The 24,592-nt window shown below is 46.7% G+C and overlaps 4 protein-coding genes across 10 annotated transcripts in view; 2 read left to right on the top strand and 2 right to left on the bottom strand.

Moving 5' to 3' along the window:
- The window catches only part of LOC103258466 (ankyrin repeat and KH domain-containing protein 1), a 125,880-nt gene extending 123,784 nt beyond the window's left edge, over positions 1–2,096 (top strand). For 2 of the 4 annotated variants that reach the window (XM_021711398.1, XM_021711399.1), the window contains exons 32-34: positions 302–450; positions 1,148–1,312; positions 1,589–2,093. In XM_021711398.1, coding sequence (XP_021567073.1) covers positions 302–450; positions 1,148–1,312; positions 1,589–1,648 — 374 coding nt within the window. In that variant the 3' untranslated portion in view covers positions 1,649–2,093. Of the gene's footprint in view, positions 1–301; positions 478–1,147; positions 1,313–1,588 lie in introns of all 4 variants that reach the window. The other 2 variants (XM_008056130.2, XM_008056131.2) reach the window with 2 other exon arrangements.
- A 5,848-nt stretch (positions 2,097–7,944) lies between these two features.
- On the top strand, positions 7,945–9,830 carry EIF4EBP3 (eukaryotic translation initiation factor 4E binding protein 3). The gene is made up of 3 exons (XM_008056135.1): positions 7,945–8,102; positions 9,162–9,332; positions 9,482–9,830. The coding sequence occupies exons 1-3, from the start codon at positions 8,000–8,002 to the stop codon at positions 9,508–9,510; spliced, it is 303 nt and encodes a 100-aa protein (XP_008054326.1). The 5' UTR covers positions 7,945–7,999; the 3' UTR covers positions 9,511–9,830.
- A 1,250-nt stretch (positions 9,831–11,080) lies between these two features.
- Positions 11,081–17,825, bottom strand: SRA1 (steroid receptor RNA activator 1). Its single transcript, XM_008056136.1, has 5 exons — positions 17,623–17,825; positions 17,375–17,500; positions 12,518–12,723; positions 11,693–11,801; positions 11,081–11,535 (listed from the first exon to the last, which is right to left on the bottom strand). Exons 1-5 carry the CDS (start codon positions 17,645–17,647, stop codon positions 11,327–11,329), a joined length of 675 nt encoding a protein of 224 aa, XP_008054327.1. The 5' UTR covers positions 17,648–17,825; the 3' UTR covers positions 11,081–11,326.
- A 591-nt stretch (positions 17,826–18,416) lies between these two features.
- On the bottom strand, positions 18,417–24,487 carry APBB3 (amyloid beta precursor protein binding family B member 3). 4 transcript variants are annotated; one of them, XM_008056137.1, is made up of 13 exons: positions 24,164–24,487; positions 23,721–23,884; positions 23,563–23,639; positions 22,793–22,853; positions 22,471–22,617; positions 22,230–22,357; positions 21,974–21,979; positions 21,708–21,822; positions 21,481–21,565; positions 21,149–21,232; positions 20,782–20,897; positions 20,456–20,647; positions 18,417–18,969 (listed from the first exon to the last, which is right to left on the bottom strand). In XM_008056137.1, exons 1-13 carry the CDS (start codon positions 24,210–24,212, stop codon positions 18,733–18,735), a joined length of 1,461 nt encoding a protein of 486 aa, XP_008054328.1. In that variant the 5' UTR covers positions 24,213–24,487; the 3' UTR covers positions 18,417–18,732. The 4 variants fall into 4 exon arrangements, with proteins under 4 accessions (XP_008054328.1, XP_021567064.1, XP_021567066.1 ...); XM_021711389.1 differs by having other exon boundaries at positions 21,708–21,843; XM_021711391.1 differs by lacking the exon at positions 21,974–21,979.
- Between the last annotated feature and the right edge of the window lie 105 nt (positions 24,488–24,592).

Below are 24,592 nucleotides of genomic sequence, written 5' to 3' on the forward strand. Positions count from 1 at the left end.
ATATATAGAGTTAAACAGAAAAAGAGACTCAAAGTGTGTGTCCATTCCCTCTTAAGCTATCATTTTAGTTCTTTCAGAGAGCATTTTAGTCTTTTGAAAGACAAGGTAGAGTGAGGTATTCGGAGAACTTCACCCAGTTTTCCAGGAACTTGTTTTTTGGCTTGTAAGACTGATGAATGTGTCCTGAGCTCTTAATAGGAATGATTTTGATAGCATTTGATATGAAAAAGGAATAAAGTGATAATATTCTGTTGTTTTATCCAAATAAATATCAAACCCTGTTTTCAATTCTTCTTTCCAGAAGGCTTATCAGGTTGGTCGCAGTCTATGATAGGGAACCATCCAATGCATCAACAATTATCAGACCCAAGCACATTCTCCCAGCATCAACCAATGGAAAGAGATGATTCTGGAATGGTAGCCCCCTCTAACATTTTTCATCAGCCTATGGCAAGCGGTTTTGTGGATTTTTCTAAAGTGAGTTTACAAACATCATTGTAACTTGTTTGACACTTTGTCAGCCAATGTAGTCACATGTTAAGGAACAGTTAATATTGAAATAATTCTCCCTTTTGTTTCTGTGACTTTGCCAGATCTTTTGCTCAATTTCAAGGATGTATAGTGTTGTCCATTGTAGTTTGTCCTCAGACCATCCTGGAGATGTCCCCATTCCCTAAAAAACCCGAAGGATTTGGGTTTTGCTGCTTTGTGTTCTGCTGTGACAGCTTTGAGGGAGGCCTCTGCTCCCCTAAAAAGCTGGCTATGAGCTCTCTGATGTCTTCTTGTCTGTTAACAACTTTCTGGCTACCACAAGGCCAAATTATGGCTGCAAGCAATCATGAAGAACTCCCCTTTTCTTCTAAGTACAAACTTAGAAGTGAAACTAAAATATAGGAAAGTTGAGGATATTAAGATATAAGGATATAAGAGAAAGTTCCTGATAATCTGATACTGGATTTTGATGAGAGGATTCCCCTCTTCTTGTTGAAAAATGTTACAAATACAAATAAACATTTGTGGTTTCTCAACACTGTATTTACAGGATCCTTTGGAGTTTTTTGAATGAGGGAAATTAGAGAGGTCTAAGCTGATATTATGGGATCATTTATACTAATTTTATGATTAAACCTTTTTTCTGCTGTTTTAGGGTTTGCCAATTTCCATGTATGGAGGCACCATAATACCCTCTCATCCTCAGCTTGCTGATGTTCCAGGAGGCCCTCTGTTTAATGGACTTCACAACCCAGATCCTGCTTGGAACCCTATGATAAAAGTTATCCAAAATTCAGCCGAATGCACTGATGCCCAGCAGGTAAAGTGGGCTTAATCTCTTCTGTTTTTCAGATTTGTCATGTCATTCTTTATATTCTGTGGGTAGTGCAAGTTCTGAATATCAAAAGTTATAACCAACTATTTTGCTCTGAATTAACATTTTTCAGTATCAAGATGATGCTACTAAACATTTTATTTCATATATGTGTACTCTTCCTAGGCAGAAACAGTGAATTGCCATTGCATTTATATATTCATTTTGTAAATGTGCAAACATTCCTAATTAGAAATTCCAATTTTTCCTCCCCCTTTTCAGATTTGGCCTGGCACGTGGGCACCTCATATTGGAAACATGCATCTCAAATATGTCAACTAAGTTAGAAGGTCTTTACTCTTTAGCCTTGTTTGAGAAACCTATGACCTTGGAAGAACCCTGGGGATTTTTTCTTCTTTTTTTTTAATGTGCCTAAGAAATTTTCTCTGAGGCTTTAGCATTGGAAATTTGATTGCCCATTGTATAAGAACAGATTGATTTCCTATCCACCTGATTATGTTCTGTGGTTAGTTTAGCCATTTCGAACTTAAGATCAGATGAACTTAGTGCTTTTGGCTAAACATACTGAATGCTACTTGTATACAAAAGAAAATTAGTTGATTACATGTTTCAACCTTTTAGGGTGGTAAATACATGTATAATTGTTTACATACTTAAGAGAAAAAAGTTGAGTAAATTTCTTGTGATATAGTGGCTCTACTTAATGTAGCCTGTATTAATGTGAAATATTTACCAGAATATTCAATAAAAAGATGAACAGTGTTTAGAAGTGGGTGTGATCCTTTCAGTGGTCATGCAGGTACCACCCCATCCACATTATATTGAATCAGATTGTTAATACTATATTTGTAACAAGCTTCTGACATTTTACACTTTAGTGTCCGTTCTTAGACTGCCTTGAAAAACACTTTTAAGGCTAGTTATCTATTCTGTGTTAAACATTTCTTGTTCCCTTGTTGTCTTCCATACCATTTAACATATGAGAAAGTTTCAAGCCCTAGCAGTATATTTTATCACTTTAACAGATAGACCACTGATAGGTTTTGCTCTTTATGGATCATGAGAATATCAATAAGGACAATTGGATTTAAGTCATGTGACACTAAACAAACTTAGGGTCATCCAAATCATCAACTTTAGGTTTCTTTTGTACTTCTTGATTTTTTTTTCTTAATCTAAAAGATTTATTTGGTTATAGGTGTTTTATTTGAATTGGGACATAAGAGGGAGGTGACTCTTGTCATTCTATTGTATTGTTGAATCAGCTCAGTAATACTTATAAGTATGTGACTAACCACATCAAGTATCCTCAAGCGGCCCCTTGACCTTTGCCAGGGGTTGAGGGAGACAAAAAACCCCTTGAATTAGTTCCATGGCCCCAAGTATTAAGAACCAATATATTTAACAAGCTAATAAACACAGGAACACTGGAATGGGTTGCTTTGGTCAAACCATTGGTTATGCTGAGAATCTGATGTAATCGAAGGAAAAGTTATCCCACTGAAGAGTATGGTCATCAACTTATTTGTGTTTTAATATAGCTGAATTTCCTGGTCTTTTCTTGAGGCAGTATAAAAAATAAAACAAGAAAATGTTTGGGGCTGATAGAGAAGCCAAGACTCATATCAAGGCAAAGAAGGATGCACAGAAAAAAACTAGGGACAGAACTGTACTTGCAGCACTTTTCTACTCTCATGCCAACAGGAATTCTTAATCTTCTCTGCCAAGGTCCTAAAGCCAGTGCCACATCAGATACATGATGTTTTATGTTAGGCACAGCCTGCTTCTTTTATCTTCTATATTGTCTTACATTTGAGAAAGCTTCCTTAAATTAAGCTCATTTCTTATTTTCTAATATGAATGGATTTTGAAAGTGTCATGTGTTGAAGCTACTGCCTTTATAGTGATCAATAACCACATCAAGTATCCTCAAGTGGCCCTTTGACCTTTGCAGGGGTTGGGGGAGACAAAAGACCCCTTGAATCACCTATATATCTCCTGTTTGCACTTACCGCTAATTTTAAAAAATCATCTAAAATTAGTGAAGTGAATGAAACTACTCTTGACACTAGTGAAAGATAATATTAAGTAAAGTATTCAGTGGGACAAAAAGGTGAGTTTTATTCAAATTAAACTATAATACATTTGAATTGTCTAGAGGAGCTATAAAATCTATATTCTGCACCTTGAGGAAAAGAGAATGAGAAATTTTATCTCAAGTCAGGAACTAGAACACATGAAGAGAAAGGAGGCAATTATGAGGAACCTCCAGGAGAATTAGAAAGAAAACGCAGTTTTTCAGCTGGCAGTAGTTCTTTAGGATACGTCCCCCTTCCCTCTTTATACCAGCACTTCCTTCCTTTCTTTGTATTTGGATCCTAGTAGTCTACTCCCAACCTCATTTTGCCTGCTATATCTCTTCTTCCTCTGCCTGCCTCTTCCTGGCATTACTTTACTACTATTTTACCAACCCGAACGTTGGATAAAACCTAGCTCAGGTAAGAACTTAATTACTTTAAAAATGTACAAGGGGTATGGGGGGAGGCAGCATGGTACAGTGGAACAAGAGTCAGAAGTCCAAATTCTGTTTTCATTTCTGCCACTTGAAGCTTTGTGACATTAGGCAAGTCATTTCACCTTTCTGGGCTTCACTTTTCTCATCTGAAAATAAAACTGAACTCGAAAGAGTCTTCTAGTTCTAACACAGATTTTCTTCTTCTTTTTCTTGTGTTTGAAAATATAAGGCATGGGAATACTAGCAGCCCTTAGAATATTTACAGTGCTGAGGTTTGAGAGCCCCTAGTATTGGTTTTGATGAGGAATCAAAAGCCTGCTGTTGTGGGAGTCAGTATTGAGCTTTTAGTGGAGACAGAAGAAAACCTTGCACATCCATAGTTGAGCCTTCAAGTCATTAAGAAATATCTTGCAAGGCATAGATCAAACCCCATTAGAGTAACAGCTTTTCAAGTAATAAAACTAAATAATCTAATAAAAAAACTAAATAAGTAATAAACAATAATCATCAAGGTTTCTGGACCCACCTATTTCAAGTAGTGTTCAATATAATAAAATTTTACTACCAATAAAATTATTGATGTTTTAAGACCCTTTAAACTATTGTGGCTACAGTGTGCTGACTTGCCCTTTTATAGGCCAGTCTGCTTCCTTCAGTCCCTGCTCTCAAAGGGGAAATCCCATCACCTCAACTAACCAGACCGAAGAAAAGAGTTGGACAGCCAGTGGTGGCCTCTTCTAACCAGAGGTAAGAAATCTCAGGATTTGGAACTATGGTTTCCATCTGTTCATGTAGATTCTGGCCAAATCCTTCCCCCAACCTCAAAACCAGTGTAAGTGGGGGAATCTCCCTAGTTAGTTTACAGATAGCTAGTTACATTATGATTGTAAGCCAAACAAAAAGGAATACTTGGTATACACAGTTCTGTCCCACTAAGACCTTTGGACCATATTGTAAACTCAGGCAGAGACAAACAAGCTGGTAGGAAAACAGCCTCTGAACGTTTTGTTCTCTGACTAGCAAGAAGCACTTCAACCAAGAAGTGTGGCTGGCTGTGACGTCTTCCCAGTGAACCCTGTCCTGAGGTGAGGGACACTGATAATGCTGCATTTGGTATTCATCCTCAATGATTTGCCGATTACCAATAGGCAAGTTCCTTCAATTTCACTCTCTCCTGTAGGCAGTGGATGAGAAAAAGATGGTTAAGTATTAAACAACTTAAGTATGTTAAGACCACCACCTCCAGTAAAGGGCTTGGAGCTTGGGCTTCAAGGCCTAATTTGGAGGCTGGCCATGGGGGCTCATGTCTGTAATCCTAGCACTTTGGAAGGCTGAAGCTAGGAGGATTTATTGAGCCCAGGAGTTCGAGACCAGCCTAAACAACATAGTTAGACCTCACCTCTACCAAAAAAAAAAATTACTTGGGTTTGATGGCATGTGCTTATAGTCCCAGCTACTTGGGAGGCTGAGGCTGGAGGATCGCTTGAGCTCAGGAGTTTGAGGCTGCAGTGAGCTATGATTGTGCAACTACACTCCAGCTTATGGGACAGAATGAGATCCAGACTCAAAAAAAAAAAAAGACCTAATTTGGAATACAAGATCATGAATTAAATTATCTGTTTGCAAGCAGTAGTCACAGTAGTAATAAAGTGATCTATTTTGTGATTACTTTTCACATTGTTTTATTTTGATGATATTGATGTGAGTCCAAAGCAATTTGTCAGGTAACAGAGACCTGGTATTTCCATATAGGTTCAACCAGATCTCTAAGCATAGGCATTTTAAAAACATCAACAAAAAGCTTTCATATTCTTCTAATGGGTAATAAGTATTGACCCTCTGATTTAAACTTATGAATCTGCCTTTCTCTCTAAAACCAACTACCTATTCTCCACCGTGATAGCACAAAGTATCTCTGTATCTCCAGAAGTTAGCTGCAAGCAGTAGTTACAGTAGTAGTAACTGCTGCTGCTGTTTTGTAGTACAGCTAGCCGGGCTCGGTGGCTCAGCCTGTAATCCCGTGCCTTTGGGAAGCTGAGGTGAGTGGATGGCCTGAGCCTGCGGGTTCGAGACCCGCCTGGGCAACTTGGCAAGACCTCATCTCTACAATAAATCAAAAAATGAGCCGGGTGTGGTAGTGCGTGCCTGTAGTTCCCGCTACTTGGAAGGCTGAGGCGGATCGCCGGAGCCCCGCAGGTTAAGCCTGCGGTGGCCGGGAGCGACCATTACACTCCAGTCTGGGCGACAGAGTGAGACTACAACTCAAAAAAAAAAAAAAAAAAAAAAAGAAAGAAAGAAAGAAAGAAAGACCTCACTGCCACACTAATCTGTTTTGAAAACTTTTGACACTTCTCTCCCAGTTCTCTTCTGACTGGTCTCTTGATGAATCCTTTCTCTACTACCAGGTAAATGTTGATGTGTCCAGGCCTTTTCTTACACTGTATCTTCTCTCCAGACGATCTCATCCCACACTCTTAGATTTCAGATCTGAATCACTAACTCAGAGTTCTAGACCAGTACTGTATTTAGCTTCTTACTGTGCTCCATATAGGTATTCCACACACATTATTCATTCCATAATATATGCCCCCTTCTTGTTTTCTGTATTATATTAGTCGGTACTACTAGCCACCGAGACTCTTATATCAAAAGATTGAGAATTTTCCTAGCTTTCCCTCACCCCACCCTTATTGAGTCATCTTCTCCTTCGTCCTCTGTGTATCTGAATCTCATGCACTTCTGTCCATCCCCACAGTCACTGCCATTTTGCCTACCTGATTTCACTAGACACCTCCACATTTAGTCCCACAGTCCTCTGCTTCCTTTCCCCCATCAGACCACTGCTTCCTCACCCATCAGATCACTGCTTCCTCACCTTGTGTAAAAGCTGAGTTATCATAATTCTTCACAATCTGCTCCCACCTCATCCTTCAAGCACTGCTAAGACACTTCATTTAGTTATGAAACACTTTGCAAGAGGAAGTAAATACACACTTTTGCTACCTGAAGTTGATTCTGAGGACCTGAATCATCTGCATTATCTGGGATTGTATTTAAAATCCAGAATCTCACCCCAGACCTACCCTACCAGAATTCTCATTTTAACAAGATCTCCAGTGATTTATATGCATATTACAATTTGAGAAGCACTGACCTAATCTTTCTTATTTGAATGAGTGAAGAAATCAGAACTAAGGGAAAAATCTTATGGAGCCAGAGCTGAAGTAATATTGATACATTCATGCAGTCAGGTGGACTATACTTAATTTTGGGGGGTGGGAGTGGGGGCAGTACTAATTTTGAGGAAGCCAAACAGAGGACAAGTGGATGAAGTTGAGGTTTTTAGTGTGAATAGATACTAGACTTAGTACTTAACTCTCCCACCTCTTCCAGCCTACTGTATCACTGTGCCTACATTAGGGGGGGATAAAATCTTAACTCCAAGGCCAGACTCTCTCTGACCTTCCTTTCCAGAGAACTAAAGACCAAGCCCTCTTCACCAGCCCCCTGCCCTTCCTTAGTAAACTTGGACAGAGAGATCAAAGGGTGGGCATCCCCACTGGTGATGCCTGCCTCCCCTCCCCCCAACCTTTACTCATCCTTTAATTCCTCTAGGCATAGCTTCCTCAGAAAGCCACCTGACCTTCCCCTTCCTGCTGCACTCCAGGCCAGCACCCTGTACTGTTATTGTTTCTGGGAGGCAGCACACAGCTTTGGAAATAGATGCACTCAGGTTTGAATCAGCTTCGCCTCCTACAAGATGTGTGACTTGTTAATAGCGCTTTACTGTCCAAAACTGCTGCGAGGAATGGGTTTAACACAGGAAGGCAACCCTTGTCCTACTTCACCTGCTCCCATTGCACACCTGTAAACAGTAAATAGCTAACCTACTGCGGCACTCAGAGGCCGTTTGGTCAGTGCTGGGCGAGGAGGAACTAGAGGCCGGTGGGGGCGCCCGGGACAGTTTCCAGCTATCTCTGAGCCTGATTTGCACCCTAGCGGATAGGGAGGGACTGTCGGGTTGAGTGACGGCTGGCAGCCCGCCCCGGGCATGACGTCGTAGTAGTGTTGTGCGCGGCTGCACGTGGTCGACTGAGTCCGTCTCAGACTCAGAGCTACCATCAGCGCTCTAAACGCCAGTTACCTTTCTGCTGGCCATGTCCACGTCCACGAGCTGCCTGATTCCTGGGGGCCAAGATCGGCTGCCAGATTGCTACAGCACCACGCTGAGGGGCACGCTGTACGCCACTACCCCAGGAGGTTAGCCGGCTGGGCAGGGGGCCATAGGCAGAGGGCAAACCAACGCGTGTGTGCTGTCGCAGGGCGGGGGTGGGGAGGTGCAGGCCTTGGACTCGTTCACTGGCTCTTATGCAGGTTGTAGCCTTGGGGAGGATGTCCGGAGCCAAAGCTCAGTTTCGAAAAACCTCGAAGTGATGCCACAAGGTTATGAGCCTGGCTTCTGGGTTTTAGGGCCGAACTCCTACACTGGGCTGGTCCTGGGCGCCTTGTGCACACGGCCACCTTTGCAGCAATTTCGCTGGCATGGGAATAGAAGCTGAGGCGCCCGACTGTGTGTGGCCTCAGCAGGAAGCACCAGGTCTTGTGGCTAGCGCAGTTGGGGGCAGGTGCTCTGGTTATGTGCAGCTGGCTGGCTGCTGTTTAGATGGGCGAGCAGCCTGGGATCACAAGCTGCTGGGCTCCAGAGGTTCCTGCCACGTGGAAGCAGAGGAGAGGGGGGGAGAACTGGGCAGGGTCCTTTGAGGATACTGTGCTGGCCAAGTTTCTCTGGAATAGGCTGAACCTTACAGGACTTGGGAGGAGTCAGAATAGTAACATAAGTCCCTGTGTTTCACAAGGAAACACAGCTCCTCTCTGCAGGAGATGATAGCCCAAGTGGCAACAGTGAGTGAAACCCTTCACAGCTATTATTTGGGTTCTCAATGCAACAAACTGGAAGGCTAGGCCCTCGTGAACCAAAAACAAGTAAGTTCCAGAGCACTAGAGGAACAGCCAGAAGTGCCTGAGCTCTGAGTTTGGTGCTCCTCTTAAAGCCAAGAACTAAAGCCCCCACCTGGACAGCTGGGATGCCCCATTTGCTTTATGGTGCTTAGCCATACCTTGGTTAGGCCTGAAAGATTTTAAGGGCTATGAAGGCTTATAAGGTGAGAGCCTAGCTGGATTACAGAGCAGAGCAGGTGTCCTTTGATACACAGGGCAATGTGAAACCTCTGCCCAGTCCCCAAAAGGCCTGTGTTTGGGGCCCCTATCTCCTCTGTACCCAAGCTCAGAACTCTTACCTCAGCCCCTACCCCTTGACAGGCACCAGGATCATCTACGACCGAAAGTTCCTGCTGGAGTGCAAGAACTCACCCATTGCTCAGACACCCCCCTACTGGCTCCCTCAGATTCCCGGAGTCACAACTCCTCCAGCAGCCCCACCCTCCAAGCTGGAGGAACTGAAGGAGCAGAAGACAGAGGAAGAGATACTCGGTAAGGAAAGCAAGAATTAAGAACTGCCCCAGCCTTTGACTTCAAATTTCCCTGTCAAGTAGAGATGGGGTTCAATTCCAAGCAGGGTTTCTGCTGCTTGCAGACCCTCAAATCAGCAACCAGTCCCTCCTGCCTTTTTCTCTCTCCAGATGATGCACAATTCGAAATGGACATCTAATCCTGTACAGATGACCCCATGTGTGGAGTTATAGAGGGATCCCTCCTCATGCCGCTGCTGCCACCTCTTCCTGGGCTATCCAAAGGCCAATTGGCCTCATCTAATCTGGAAGGGAGTGACTTGTTGGTTCTGGGCCTCCTTTAGTTCTGAGGCAGCAAGACCAGAGATAGGAGTGGGCAACTTGCCAAGCCCTTAGCTCTACTTTCTCTTTGGTCTGTAGGTACTCCTCCCAACCCCCAGCCCTTTCTTTGCTCAGGGGCTGGGGGCTAGGGGGATGGAGTATGTCACCACCCTCTGGCTGCTTAGTAAACATTCAGAGACAAGCCTTGGCTCCAGTGTTCTCCTCAATGCTGATATTCCCATCTCAGCCACACAGCTGAAGATCCCAGCAAGCCTAGTTAAGATCAGAGGACCCAGGTTCATTCCCAGCTACCACCAGGCCCCAGTAGCAATTAGGATCTGAGGTAGATGGCCAAGCACACTGCCTCATGCCTGTAATCCCAGTACTTTGGAAGGTGGAGGTGAGAGGACTGCCTGAGCCCAAGGGTTCAAGACCAGCCTGGACAATTTGGCAAGACCTTGTCTCTACAATAAATAAAAAAATTAGCCAGGTGTGGTGGTTCGTGCCTGTAGTCCCAGCTACTTCAAAGGTTTAGGAGGAAGGATCACCTGAGCCCACCCAGTAGGTCAAGGATATGGTGGCTGTGAGCCTGTAGCCACTGCACTCCAGCCTGGGCAACAGAGTGAGACTGTCTTAAAAAAAAAAACACCTGAGGTAGGCTATAGGGACAGGCTACAAGAGCTGTCAAACCATAAACAGCAATAGCCTGGCCCTTGCCAAGGGCTTTTCCTATCTTCCCAAGAAGCAGCCTTCCTGGAACTGGGTCTCCCCAGCAACCCCTCCCCTATCTATTCCAAAGCAGAATTCTTGGAAAAGAGGTGTTATCCCAGCCTATAGCCATCCTCAGCCACTCCCCATGCTTTTTCTGCCTCCCACCTGTAAGTACTAATCTCCACCTGTAAGTACCAATCTCCCTATTCCAACACTGAAAACCTTGTACCCTCCCTTCTTTCAGCATGGTATCCACCAAACACCTGTCTGGCCCCTTCCACCTAGCTCTGTTCTTGTCAAAGAGTTGGAAGAGGCCTTAAGGCCCATATTGAAGCCCAAAATGAGGCAGCAGCTTGTTTGGTGAATTAGATAGAGGTATGAATCCAAATCTCAGTAATCTGGTTTTTTTCTCCTTCAACTTATATAGCAAAGTCCTGCTCAGTGTGGTCCTAATCTCTTAGCACTTATATATATCAAGAGTGATACAGTACAAACAAGACAACCTTTTTGTTGAGGGAGAAGTCTCCCCATACTGTTTTGAGTCTGTTCTCATGCTGAAATGAAGTCATCCAAAGACAGGGTTGCTCTGTCCAAGGGGTGCTTTTCAGTCTAATTCTGGGAAAAGTAGTAGGTAGCAGTCTGGTTGCACCCAACACGACCCTTCATAATTAAATGGATGAAGAACACAGGCGTGCAGGGTACACAAGAAGCAGGGCAGTCGAGGAAAACAAAGAGGGCTAGTTTTGACATAGGAAGGGCTCATTTCTCCCAACCAACGTCCACCACTGAGTTGTTTTTATTGAAATGCATATGTCAATGGGTAACATGTGATTTTCTTGTGGCCTAGGTGGGACCTTTACCCACAGAGCAGGTTCAGGCCCAATGGGACAGTCTCTCTGGTGGTAAGAAGGAACCAGGTGAGAAAAAGCCTCCCACACCAAGACATAGCAGATAGTGTCAGATGGGTCTGGGGAACCCACAGGATCATGGAGTCTGATGAAAGCCTGGTATGGTCTGGTTCTCAGCTGTAGCCGCAGAATTCATTTCATTGGCTTCCTCCTCTGAAAACAGACTCCTTTTTTCCGCAATTAATCTTTTAACTCCCACCATCCACTGACTGACCTCAGTCACATGGTCAACCATGAGTGAGCGGTGAATGTCATCTGCTGCATCCCACTGGTGGCTTGAAAGTTCTGAAGAGAGATAGAAGTTGAGCAAGCTGCCTGGGGTAAAAAAGAGACAGCTTCCATGCCTCCCCTCCCAATCAATCAAAATCTCAGCACCTGTTCCAGTTCAGCCAAACGTGGCAGGACAAGGGACTAAGGCTATAAACAAGGAGCCCACACATACCTTGCACTAGTAAAGCCATCCTCTTCTTTACAGGCATTGACAACTTCCCTCCAGCCCATTGTTCCTGCAGCAGTGCCAGGCGTCGGTTGATGTCATCACATACCTGCTTCTGAGAGACAGAAGCCCCCTCCAATTCAGTGCTGCCACCTTACTGAGGGGAGGGAAAAGCAGCATCACATAGGAAGCACCTGCTTTTCTCTGGCCCACTTTACACTAAAATCTTTAGAGTTCTAGTTCTTTACCCAAAGGTGAGAGGCCCCCACTAAGAACCTGATGAAACCTATGGATCTCTTTCCAAGAATGCATGTATGGCTAGAATTGTTAAATTTCAGAGGCTTCTAAGATCCTCAGAAGTTTATCCTATAATTTTACTTCATAAATAAGGAAAGTAAGCGCCGAAGAGGTGAAGTTGCTATTTCCCCTTTAAGACATTCTTCAGATCTTTTTCCAGAGAACTTGGGAAACACTGTAGATAGAAGGGGGGTTTCTTTTTCCCCGACTAAGCATGACATAAATTTCCTGAGCAGAAAATCAGCAAGGTCTGTTCTGAATGGCCTGGAGGTACACAAAAATCAGGCAGTTCACTAATGGGAGCTGAATCTAACTCTTGTTCCCACAAGCCTGTTCTACTGACTTCTTTTCAGAAGTCCTGTGAATCCCCGGAAATCCTGTGTTCATTTCTCTGGGAAGGCCTTGGCAGATTCTGAAGAAGGCTACAACTCTAAAAGGATTAAAAGCCAGTGCCCATTCAGTCACAATGCCTACCACACTTGCATTTGACTGTCGATGGGGGCCCTCTCCACCCTCTGGTATGCCAGTGCTTACTTTTGTGTGGCCACGGCAGTCCTCCAATGCCCGTTCCAAAGGTCTCAGCACATCCTCCATCAGAGCCTCAGATCTGATGACTGGGAAACTTGTGGACTCCGCACCAGAGGCAGGACAAATCCGCACAGGTGGGGACCTGGGAGCCTTACTTGAAGGAAGTGGAGGCCTCACTGGGGGGAGCCCAGGGGAAGTCTCTGAGGTGGGGACTGAAAAGGTAAAGCAGAATCAAGCAGCATGGCTTAAATAGGTAAGAAGCATAACTCTAAGTTCACCCTTTTAAGGAGGGCCACTCTCCAGGACAATTCATTTAAAGATGTGTATTTATGAAGTCCTTAATATATGCTGGACAACGTACTAAACACCAAAGATATAAAAGTAAACCAGACACATTAGGTTCTTGACCTTAGAAAGTTTAATTCTAGGAGGGGGAATAAAACAAAATTATCAAATTATATTACATGCTACAAATAAAATGAATGATGTAAAAAGGAATAGGGGGACCATCTAGACGTAAGTGTTCAAGGAAGGCTTTCTGAGGTGACATCTAAATTTAACCCACTTCACCCACTGTGTGACCTTCCGCAAGTTACTTCTAAACTCTGGGCTTGGGTTCTTCCATAAAATGGGGATATATATAATGGCACTTATTTTAAGGGTTGCAATGAGGATTAAGAACATAAGAACACTCTGCTGCCTGGAAGAATACAAGGAAATGCGCAAAGAATTTGAAAATCCCAGAAGGAAGGTACTTTTCAACTACAGTATTTTTTTTAGAACAAATAAACTATTTTTACAGCAAAAAAAAAAAAAAAAAGAACAGCCAGGTGTGGTGGCTCACACCTGTAATCCCAGCACTTTGGGAGGTGGAGGTAAGAGGATTGCCTGAGCCAGGGGTTCAAGACCAGCCTGGGCAACTTGGCAAGATCTCTTCTCTACAATAAATCAAATTAGCCAGGCGCACGCCTGTGGTTCCTGCCACTTGGAAGGCTGAGGCAGAAGGATCACCGGAGCCCAGCAGGTTGAGGCTGAGGTGGCTATGAGCATGCCACTGCACTAGCCTGGGTGACAGAATGAGACTCTTGTTCAAAACAAAACAAAAACACACAAGAACAGTTTGGACTAGTGAGTAGCAAAAAATACAAAGCTGTTTTTATTAAGTTGAAAACTAATGGATAAGATAGATGCAGCTGCAAAGAGTTGAAGAACCATGTACTAGGTAGATGTAAGGGCAGTGCCCAAGAGTCAGGAAAAAAAGACTTGTTCAAGGCACAGAAATGAGACTGGTTGAAAATTATTAACACTAAAGAAAGTAATATCATCTGTCACAAAAAAGGTAAGTGGGAGAGGTCCAGACCCTGCAGGACCTTGGAGGAATTGTCATGAGCCAAACGGTACTGGGAAGCCTCTCAAGTTTATAAAAGCAAGGGAGTGATGTGACCAGACTTACATGCTCTGTGAAAAACCGATGAGAACAAGTCAAGAACGGAGGTAAGGACACCAGCTGGGAGGTTAATGGAATAGTCCAGGAAAGAGACAATGGTGGCATGGACTAGGGTGAAAGAGCAGATGAGGGAAAATGGAGTGATCTGAGATTCATTTAGGAGAAGGTTGTTACAGGAACTGGTGGATTGGGGATGAGGGAGAAGTCAAGATAACTCTTGGGTTTTTACTTTAGTAATGAGAATTTCTCAATGAGAAAGAAGGCTGGAGGGGAAAAGTCAAGAATTTACTTTCAGGAGTATCCACAATGATGATTAATTCATCAAATAATTTGGCCTCTCGGTTACTTGACCACCTTTACCTCCAATGTTCATTTTTTCCCCCACCTCATCTCAACCTGTCATTCCCCTCTGCCTTGTTCATAACAACACTTGTACCTCCAAAATTTGATCACCCCTCCTACCCTTTCAGCTCAGCTCCTTTGATTTCATGGTGCGTTAAAATCACTCCCTTATAAACACTCGCACCTTCATCTCCTCCTACTGTACACTTTCCTAGTTAAACCCAACTTAACCTATACTTGGGAGAAAAAACAGAACCATGTTGATGAGCTCACTTTAAATTCGTGGCCATACATTTTAAAAGGTACCACACACTGCCTGGATACTTTGCCTCACTTTCCCACTCTTAGAAAACTACTTTTACATCTCAACTCCCCTTAACTTTCCTACCTTCTTCTTTTCCTTTCCCTGCTGCCTACTTGACTCTGCCTCATAATTCATTGAGAAAATAGAGGTCATTAAACTGGAATACTCTTATCTTCCCATCACCAGTTCTAATAACCCACCTGCATCTGTGGCTGCCTTCCTTCTGTAACAGATGAAAAGGTTTTGCTCCGATCAAGGGCTATCTCTCCAGCTATACTTTGCATTCCAGCCTCTCGTCTTCTCTAGGTTTCCCTACTGCAGTTATCCTTTTTCTCCTTCATCAGTTCTCCTCTACTGAATCATCCCAAACAACATACAAAAATGCTGTAGTATATGACTATCAAAAACAATCCTCCCTTATTTCACATTCCATCTTCAGATACTGCTCTGTTTCTCATCTTTGTTTCACAGTAGAATGTCTTTCTTTTTTGAGGCAGAGTTTCACTGTTGCCCAGGCTGGAATGCAGTGGCATGCTTATGGCCACCGCAGCCTCAACCTGCTGGACTCAGATGATCCGCCTCAGCCTTCCAAGTAGCTGGAACCACAGGACTGCACCTGGCTAATTTTTTGATTTATTGTAGAGATGAGGTCTCGCCAAGTTGCCCAGGCTGGTCTCAAACCCACGGGCTCAGGCAATCCACTTGCCTCGGCCTCCCAAAGTGCTATTATAGGCTGAGCCACCAAGCCCAGACCAGAATTTCTTAAATGAGCTGTTTGTAATTATGCTCTCTACTTTTCACATTCAGTCCATTCAGCCGAGTTTCTGTTCTCACCACTTCAGAGACTGCTCTTGTCGTAGTCACCAGTGATTGCTATGTTTATCAAATCTAGCAGTCCTTTGTTGGATCTTTCTTGATCTCTCAACAGCATTCACCATCAAGTCATGATTTTGCTGCTGTTTCGTGTTTTCTTCTCTAGCCATTTCTCAATCTTTGCTGATCACTTCTCTACTCAATTCTGAATGCTAATGAGCCCAAACCCATAACTTGTTTCTATTATTCTGGCCAGCCATCTCCCCAAAATAGCAGCTCAAACTTAACATGGCCAAAACAGCTTGCTTTTCTCCTCTCCCCAAAACCTCCAACCCTCTGTCTTACCAGATCAAGCAAAAATTTAAAACTTACATTGATTCCTCCTACATCCACTCATTCCTACTGACTTTCTCAATAATATCCATATCCATCCAATTCCTACTACCCTGACTCCCACCATTCTGCAAATCATTAACTCTTACCCATATTACCATAACAGACTTCTGTCTTTCCACCTCTTCCCTAAAATATTGTCTTCCACACAGCAGACACAGTGATCTTGTAAAGATGTAAATCAGTCAGTTTCTCAAACTAGAAAATCGTGCCCCCAGGGTATCTGGAGACACTTGGCCATCACAACTGGGTGGGTGCTACTGACATCTACTGGATAGAAGTCAGGGATGCTGCTAAGCATGCTACAACTCACACGACAGTCAACTATAACAAAGAATTATCTGGCCCAACGTATCAATAGTGCCAAGGTTAAGAAACCCTGCCTTACATCATTCCTCTTCAGTGAAGAGGGTGTGGGTAATGGAGGCCAATGAAAGAACCAAACCCAAGCCCCTTTCTAGGGGCTACAGCACAGCCCACTTAATGGAAAACTCCCAGGGGAAAATTCTCTACTTTAAACCCTTAATGTTCCAACTCATGTAAGTTAAACCACAAACTCCTTATCCTGGTTTACAAAACCCATTATGTTCTAGCCACTCTGTATCCCATGAGTTTCCGAATTGGCCAATCTTGTTCTTATCTCGGGGCTTCTGCAGTTTCTTGTGTCTGGACTGCTCTTGTGCATGATCTTTGCGTGGCTTAAATGTCAGCCCCTCAGACACCTAACTTAGGTGCCCAGTCACTATCCTATTACCAAGTTTTATTTCTCTGGAACCCTAACCACTATTTCACCTGTCTCTATAATGCTAGAGTGTGGTCTCCCTGAAAGCAGAGACCTTTTGCTGCTGTGTAGTTGGCCCTTGATACCTAACTCATAGTAGGTACTCAATAAGTAACAGTGAGTAAATAAATGAATAATACGGTGAGTGTAAGATGATTATTATATACCCAAGAGAAGATGTAGAATAAACAAATGGATATACCATTGTGAGGTTCTGGGAAGAGATCTATGTTTGAAATAAAGCTTAAAGGCCAGACACGGTGGCTCACGCCTATAATCCCAGCAGTTTGAGAGGCCGAGGTGAGGGGTTTGAGGCCTGCCTAGGCAACCTGGCGAACCCTCATCTCTACAATAAATCAAAAAAATAGCCGGGCGTGGTAGCGCACGCCTGTAGTTCCAGCTACTTGGAAGGCTGAGGCGTAAAGATCGCCGGAACCCAGCAGGTAGAGCCTGCGGTGGCAAGTGTGCGCCACTGCACTCCAGCCTGAGTGACAGAGTGAGACTGACTCAAAAAAAAAAAAAGTTTGAAAATAAACAGAAAAACTATATTAAGTCACAGGCCTAGATGAGATCACCTAGGAAGAAAATACAGTCTTTAAATCAACTTACCATACATTGACCTGAGCAACAGAAGAGGGGGTTCGAAGTACCTACCCTGAGCCCCTCCCTTTCTGGGGCCCCAACCCCTCTCCGTAGGGAGTTGTCGAAGAAAAGGCCCTCGGGCACGCTTATCCCTGACCCCGCCCATCCTCCGCCAGTCTCCGCGCACAGGCTCCCACGCACCTCTGGGGGAGCCATCCTGGGGCGCGGCGACCCTCCTGGTGAGCGGAGTGCGCTTGGGTCCGCCGGCCTGGGTCTGCAGTCCGTAAGAGAACTGCGGCGGGTCGTTCCAGCCGCGCTCCTTGTTGCCTGCGGAGGCGAGGGATGTGTGATGCGAGACCGGGACTCTACCGGAGGGCTACACTGGGGCTGGGGGAGACAGGTTACGCACCACGCGCCGCAACCGCCCCCTGCCCGTCGGCCGCGCTCACCCGGCTTCACGTAGAGCTCCGCCATCTCCACTTCCGCAAGGTCAGCGGGGCTCCGCGTCACTTCCGGGGCGGCCGCTCGAGCGAGCCGGTTGGGGCGCGTCGCGGGCCTTTGGTGTTGGACGGTGGCTCACAACCGCCGGGAGCCGCTGTAGGGACCCTGCGCCAACTCCCTAAGGGACTCGGTCTCCATCTAATGAGCCAAGGGCCCCTGGAGCCGGCGCTTTAGGCGGCTTGTCCCAGTTTCTTCTCTCCAGTGTCTCCCACTTATTCTGAGGAGCAAATTCAAACCACCAGAAGCTCCTGCTTCACATCTGCCCCGTGATGTAGCCAGAATTTCATCCCTATCCACTGCCCTGCACAATCTCTACATTCCCTCTCTCTACCCTCCTAACTAGTACTCATCTTCAGTACTCAGATGTCAACTCTTCAAGAAGCCTTATGGAATGCCTCAGGCCAGGTTAAGTGTCTCAACCGAGCTCCCACATCCCTCTGACATTTCCTAGTTGTACTACTTCATACCTTCTATCTTGCTTATTCAACTCTTGTTCATCTCTGACATTCTCAGAAGGTGGGATCCTTACTACTGTATTACATTCCCAGGGCCTACCTTAATGCCTAGCACAGAGAAGACTTTAAAAAAAGATATTCATTGAATGAATGAAGTCAGATTTCCATCACACTCATGCCTTCATCTAACTACAGGCAGCCACCAACACCAGGCACAGACACAAAGACATTCATCTCACACAGGTTACACCCACAGCCCTGTCCCAGGCCCAATATACTCACACCCAGTGAGGTCACTGAGGGATTTTTATTTGCACTGATTTTGCTATAAAGTGTTGCTGAGGTAGAGCCAACTGTCCAGGGCTGGACAGGGGCAAGGAACACAAGGACCCAAGGAAAGGGGAGCCAGGGTCCTAGGATGTGGTGAAGGGCCTTTCAGTCACCCATATAAACAACAAATTGGGCAATAAATACAGGGTGGGTAAGGATCAGAGGGACAGGCAGAGAAGGCTCCAAGGGATTAGAGGCTGTAGGCCTTGGGAAATGGAGGGATAGAGTTAGGCATGGATTCAGAGCCTCCTTCTCCAACCCTCCCAGATCAATTTAGGGCATATGGAGCAGAGAGGGTTTCAGCCGGAAGGCATCAAGAAAAGAGAAGACACCCCGCTTTCGAGGGGCTGCCCCTGCACCACCAACCCCTCCTTTGAGCAGGGGGAGAGGTGGGGGACCTCCTGGGGAATCCATGGAGCTGGTCCGCTTGAGCCGCAGGCGGGCACGGGCCTGGGCACCCCAGGCCTTGCCTCGAGCTGCAGAGGCCACAAGACACTTCTGGTACTGAACCTAGGGAGAAGGGGAATGTGAAGATCCAGCTACTTTCTGCTCCTAGATTCCCTGAAAACTTCTGCAGGACCGGAAACTGGCCAAGCTTCTGATAAGAGGTTGGTAGTTGGCCACATCTGGAATCCCTACAGCATTCCCAGGTAACTCAATAACAAAAACATAAAACGTTTATCAAGCCCATAAGGAGGGCTGAACACTGTACTAAGTGCTTTGTATAACTTAGTTACATATGAGGTGCCATTATTCCTACTTTGCAAATGAGAATGAGATTCAGAGAGAGTATATGAGTTGTCCAAGATCCCATAGCCAGAAAATGATAGAACTGGCATTCAGATCTAGTTCCATCCAACTGTAGAGCCTGTACTCTTAATCACACCTACCACCATGCTGCCTTTTTTCCATCTCTTACTGATGTGGACCAGTCAAAGCAGGTATACAACCCAAGGGGAAGGTGTACAACCCAACTCCATTCCCAGTGCAACTGCCCCAATCATCTCTCATTTGAAGTACTCAAAGGGATCCCAACTGGCCTTTCTTACCTCCTCTCATGCCCTCCAAATCTTTTACCCATACTACAGCTTAAGTGGTCATCCTAATCCATAAACCTGATTTCACTGTCTGGCTCAAAACCCTCCAACGGTTTATAGTGCCTCCAGATGAAATAAGCTCATCATTCTGACCTATAAGATCCTCCATGACCTGGTTTCTGCCTTTCTCTCTGCCCTCATCTCTCATACATCCCCCTTTGCATGCCAGATACACTAGATTACCTCAGATACTCTAAGCCACTAACATTTCTCTTGCCTTCACAGCTAAGGTTCCCTGGACTTGGCATACTTGCCCCACTCCGCTTCACCTGGCTAACTTCCTCCTAGGACCTTCAGCTTTCCGTTTTCTGCCACCTCTTACAGGTAGCCTTCTTGACCCCCAAAGGCACCACCTCTTACTGTGGTGTACAATTTCTGTCTGGTCCATCTCTGTTCTAGCCTAAGTGTAATGTGAAGGCAAGGGCCGTGCCCTCTATACTATGAATCCCCAGGGTCAAATATGGTGCCTGGTACCCACAGGCACTCACATTTGTTGAATGAGTGAGTGAACTGAACTGGCAGAGTGTAAGCACCCCACACTCAAATGCCTAGATGCCAGGAAATAACCTAAACGAGACAAACAGGAAAGATAATGCCACACTATAGGGCACAGCCCCTACACAACTCACTGCATGCTGTGATTTATACATGTACGCTCAGTGCCAAAGCTTCTGATATTCTGAGAAAAACAGGAATAGCAATTATTATGTGAAATGTCCTGGCCTTAAGTATTGGCAACTAATGAAAATTTACCAAAAACAGCACTGGGGCCAAAACACTAGTGAACCAGCTCAGCCCAGGCTTTTGATCTCTGGAAAGGCTGCTGAATCTGAGCCCCAGTCAACAATAGAGAGCAGCTGCAGGGCAATCCCACCCACCCATTCCCACCCTGAACTCACCATACAGGCAGCCTGCACAGCTTCGGAAAGTCCCCCTGCATGGGGCTGGCACCAGAAGGCTGCACACTGGAAGCTCTGACGGCCCAGGTCAGCGATGAGGCCAAAGGTGTGTGGGTCGCGGCCAACACCGATAAAGGTCACAAGGCGCACAGGACACTGCCACAGTGGCTCTTCCTCTGCACCGGCCTCTGCCTGTCCATACCAGGCCAAGTCACTAGAGGGCCAAGCACTGGCTGGACCCACTGAGCTCGTCTAACAGTAAGCAGTGACCGCTCGGCATAACTGCTCATCCCTCCACGGCCCCCAGCTTCACCGTCTCCTGGTACCTGAATGGGATGTGCAGTCATGAGAGAGTCAGACACACTGAGCATGGTGGGGACCCAGGCATTCCGGTCCTCTCGGGCGGTCAGGGTACCAATGGCCTCGTTCAGCACATCCATGCCTGGGGGAACATGTCCACCATGTATTTCACAGTCTTAAAGAAAGAATCTGCAGTTCTAGACCCCTCTCACTGACTTGAGATTTAGAGAGATGGGAATAGGATAGCTGGCTTAGAATTCTGAATTGGTAAGACTGGGACATCCCAGGCCATACATGGCCATGAGAGGACTCTGAGAAATGGTAGTAGATCCAGCTCATCCACCTTCCTCTTGCCTTGTGCAGCCCACCCCATGCAGCTCCCTGAGTCCTCACCCATGGCTTTGGCGACTGGAAGGATCCCCATGTATAGTGCCTCATACTTCTGAGCAGCCTGGCTCACCGCATCCAGCAGCTCCACTGAAATATACACACCAAGTTGGTCTGAGAGCTCTCTCAATTACCCCCTTCTCCACCCTTCTAAGTGGGCCAGGACCCACTTCTGAGTGAACTGGTGCTGGCAGAAAAAAGGCCTATGGTTGCTCTTTTAACTCAGGGCTTGGGATCCCTGAGACCAGACACCTCAGGAACTCCCTACCTCCAAAGTACTAAATAACCAAGAACCCTCCCCCAATGTGAAACCAAAGCAGCCCAATGCGACCCCATACCTTGCCGTGGCAGGTCTTCAGGGGAGATGGGATCTGGGGAGCAGCAAGGGGCATCACCACTGATCCCTACTCGCTCTGACAAGATCTAAAACACAATGTAGCCAGCATAAGCCACAAGGAGAGAGGCGAATTAGGGGAAGGGGGCAAATACCACCATGTCCCAACTACATTGGAAACTTCAGACCCAGCCCCATGCCCACATTCCCTGCCCTACCCCTGGCCCTTACCTGAGCACAAAGCCCATGGAGGGCACTGGCAATGGCCTTGGCAGGGACGTTGCAGCGAAACACATGGCACTTGAGCATACAGCTATCTTTGTCACCCGCCACAAAAGCGAAGTCCCTAGCAGGGGCAGAGGTGGGACTAGGATAGAGGCTGGTTAAAAACAGGGGCCTACAGTGTCTGCAGGGGGCTGGAAAGTCAGGCTAGTTATATGGTAGGGATGGAATAGGGAGGTCAGGGCTGGGTCTCTGGGGACCTGGTTGTCACTTACCTATCACTGTTCCGGAAGCATGTGGGAGCACAGAAGAGAATCAGCCCAGCCTCTCAGACTCTCCCCCATCTGTCCCTGCTGAGCTGGGCCCACCCTCCCCAACCAGGGCTGGACCAGGCAGGGGAGGCAGTGCTGGGTCCACGTCTGAGGATCTGTGTTCAGGGGTTCAAGTACTGGGGATCAGCATCAGTGGGGATCACAGCCTGCAGAGGGGAGGGAGAAGTAGCTCTCGCTTGGGGGAATGCAGCATCCTCACCGGCCCTTGGAGCTCCCCACGCCCCATACACGGATGTGCACCAGAGGCTGGCAGTGGATGAGACTGTGGTCCAGGGGATTCACCAGGCTCATGGCGTCCCTCTTCAGGATCATCAGCATGTTCTGGCCCTGCCAAGGACAGAGGTCAGCCCAGAGCTTGGATAAAAGCAGTTGTCATAGGTAATAGACAATTCAGGGACAACTACCTCTGCTGAACCCATTGAGGGACTCAGCCAGCTCACCTCACCCCAAGCACCATCTGGGGGCTGGCTCCGGCTCCGGGTCTGGGCCAGCTGTTGAATGCAGTTATTGACCGCGATACTGCTCTTCCCAGGTACCAGGTCCTCTTCAGGTACCTCTACCCAGCCAAGAGAGCGAACTGCAAAGCACTAACAGTTGGGGGAAGGGACAGGAGTGAGCAGGAAAGAAGTACAGTTCTGCAGATGCCACAGTATCAATCCTCTGGTACCCTCTGACTTCACTCTCAATCACCTCTACTTAGTCGAATCCCACCCCTGGCCTCTCCCTTGGGACCTCCCAATGCCCTCAGGCCCAAGTGACTACCTTAGCCCCTGGTTCCATGCTCTGGATGTAGGATTCTTCACCATACCAGGACAGAGAGTTACTGGAACAGAGCACAGGTGGTAAGAGGACCATACTTTCTACAGCAGAAACACTGGTGAGACCTAGACTACTTGATCTATACAGGACAAGGGACAAGACCCAGAATATAGCACCATAACATAAACCCACGAGGGTACCTGCATAATGAACATTTGTATACCTAACCCTGAATTGTGCCCCACATCATTAAAATAAAAAATAAAAGGAAAGCAAAATACTTAAAACACACAGACACACACACACACACACACATACCCCATAAAACCAGAGTGGAGTAAAGCCCAGGACATAATAAATTAACTTATCATAAAGTGTGACTTAGAATTTGAGGGAAAATTCAGGACAAAGGACATAGAATAACAGTCGCAAACATGGAACAGGGTCCAATGGGTGGGCCAGAGCCCCATACTGTGACAAGTGACCTTGGAACACAGCATAGGCTCCACAAGATAATGGCCAAGGTCTAGAACATGACAGGTCAGGACCAAGAATATGGAAAAGAACATGTAATTAAAGACAGGAGCTTAGAACAAGGGACAAACTCAAAATACTGAGCATCAAGAATGTGGGCCAGAGCCAAGAACACAGAACAGAGTCCAAAACATGGGGCAGAGTCCAGAACCTGGGTTGGAAAGCAGACTGAGAGTCCAGCTGCATTTTTGAATGCCATGGAACCCCAAGCCTTTCATTTTGCCTGGGCCATCCGTTACCTCCGGTCCAGTGAGCTCTCCAGGCTGGAGAAAGATCTCCCTTTGGGGGGACGCAGTCCCCAAATTCCCTCCGTCCCCTGTAGAGTGAGGGTCAGTCAGTGTAGCGGCAGGCCTCGGTCCACTCATGGGCTCAGGCCCCCTCCTCACACACCACCTACCGTGCCTGCATCCTCTGCATCTCCTAGTTCCCAGGCTGGGCGCTGCCACTGGGTGCTACCGCTGGGTACGTGCCAATAGTAAGTACCTGCAGCATCGCGGATCTTCCTCCAGCCAGGGGGCAGGCCAGGCTCCCCCTCCAGACTCTGGTCTCCCCACAAGTCGTCTACAGGAACACGGGATTGGAGAAGGGGAGCATATTATTCGTGAGTCCAGACAATATCCTGTCATCACCCTCCCTCCATTCATCCCAAAGAGGACAGCTCTCAGGCTAGGGGTCCAGGTTCCCCAGTCTTGAAGATATCGCATATAAAGATCAGTATACATTTGTCCCCTGGTCCTTACACCGAGGCGTCCCCCTGCTCCGTCTCTGAGTCGCACTCCTTGCCCGACCCCACCTCCGCCCCCCCAACTCCTGTCTTCTCACGGGCCCCTTCGTGCACACCATCGCAGTTGACCAGAATGATGGCCAGCATGTAATCCTTGCCCAGCATAGCCCCGGCCGCGTCCCCGCCGGGCTCTGCCAGCCCACACTCTCAGCCCACCGCGACCTCCGAAGCTGCGGCGCCTGGAAGCCCAGCCTCTCTGGAGACCGCCCGGCCAGCTGGCGTCCCACAAACACAGGGCGGGACAGGGGCCGGTCCAGGGGGCGGGAAGAGGCGGGTCTGAGCAGCACCGCCTGACGACGGGTGGTGCGCGTAAACGAGCGTCTGGATCCCCGAATGAGCGCGTGTTTCCACCAGTGGGTCCGGAGCCGGGGCACCGACGCACCACGCAACTATGAGCGCATCAGGAGGCGGAAGAGAGGCCAGGGGAACGTGCGCGGCGCGCACTCGCGCACGAATGAAATCATCTCGCCCAGTTCGTATGCGCA

Source organism: Carlito syrichta, unplaced genomic scaffold (genome assembly GCF_000164805.1).
Source record: "Carlito syrichta isolate Samal-C Ts95f unplaced genomic scaffold, Tarsius_syrichta-2.0.1 Scaffold302231, whole genome shotgun sequence".
Classification (NCBI taxonomy): domain Eukaryota; kingdom Metazoa; phylum Chordata; class Mammalia; order Primates; family Tarsiidae; genus Carlito; species Carlito syrichta.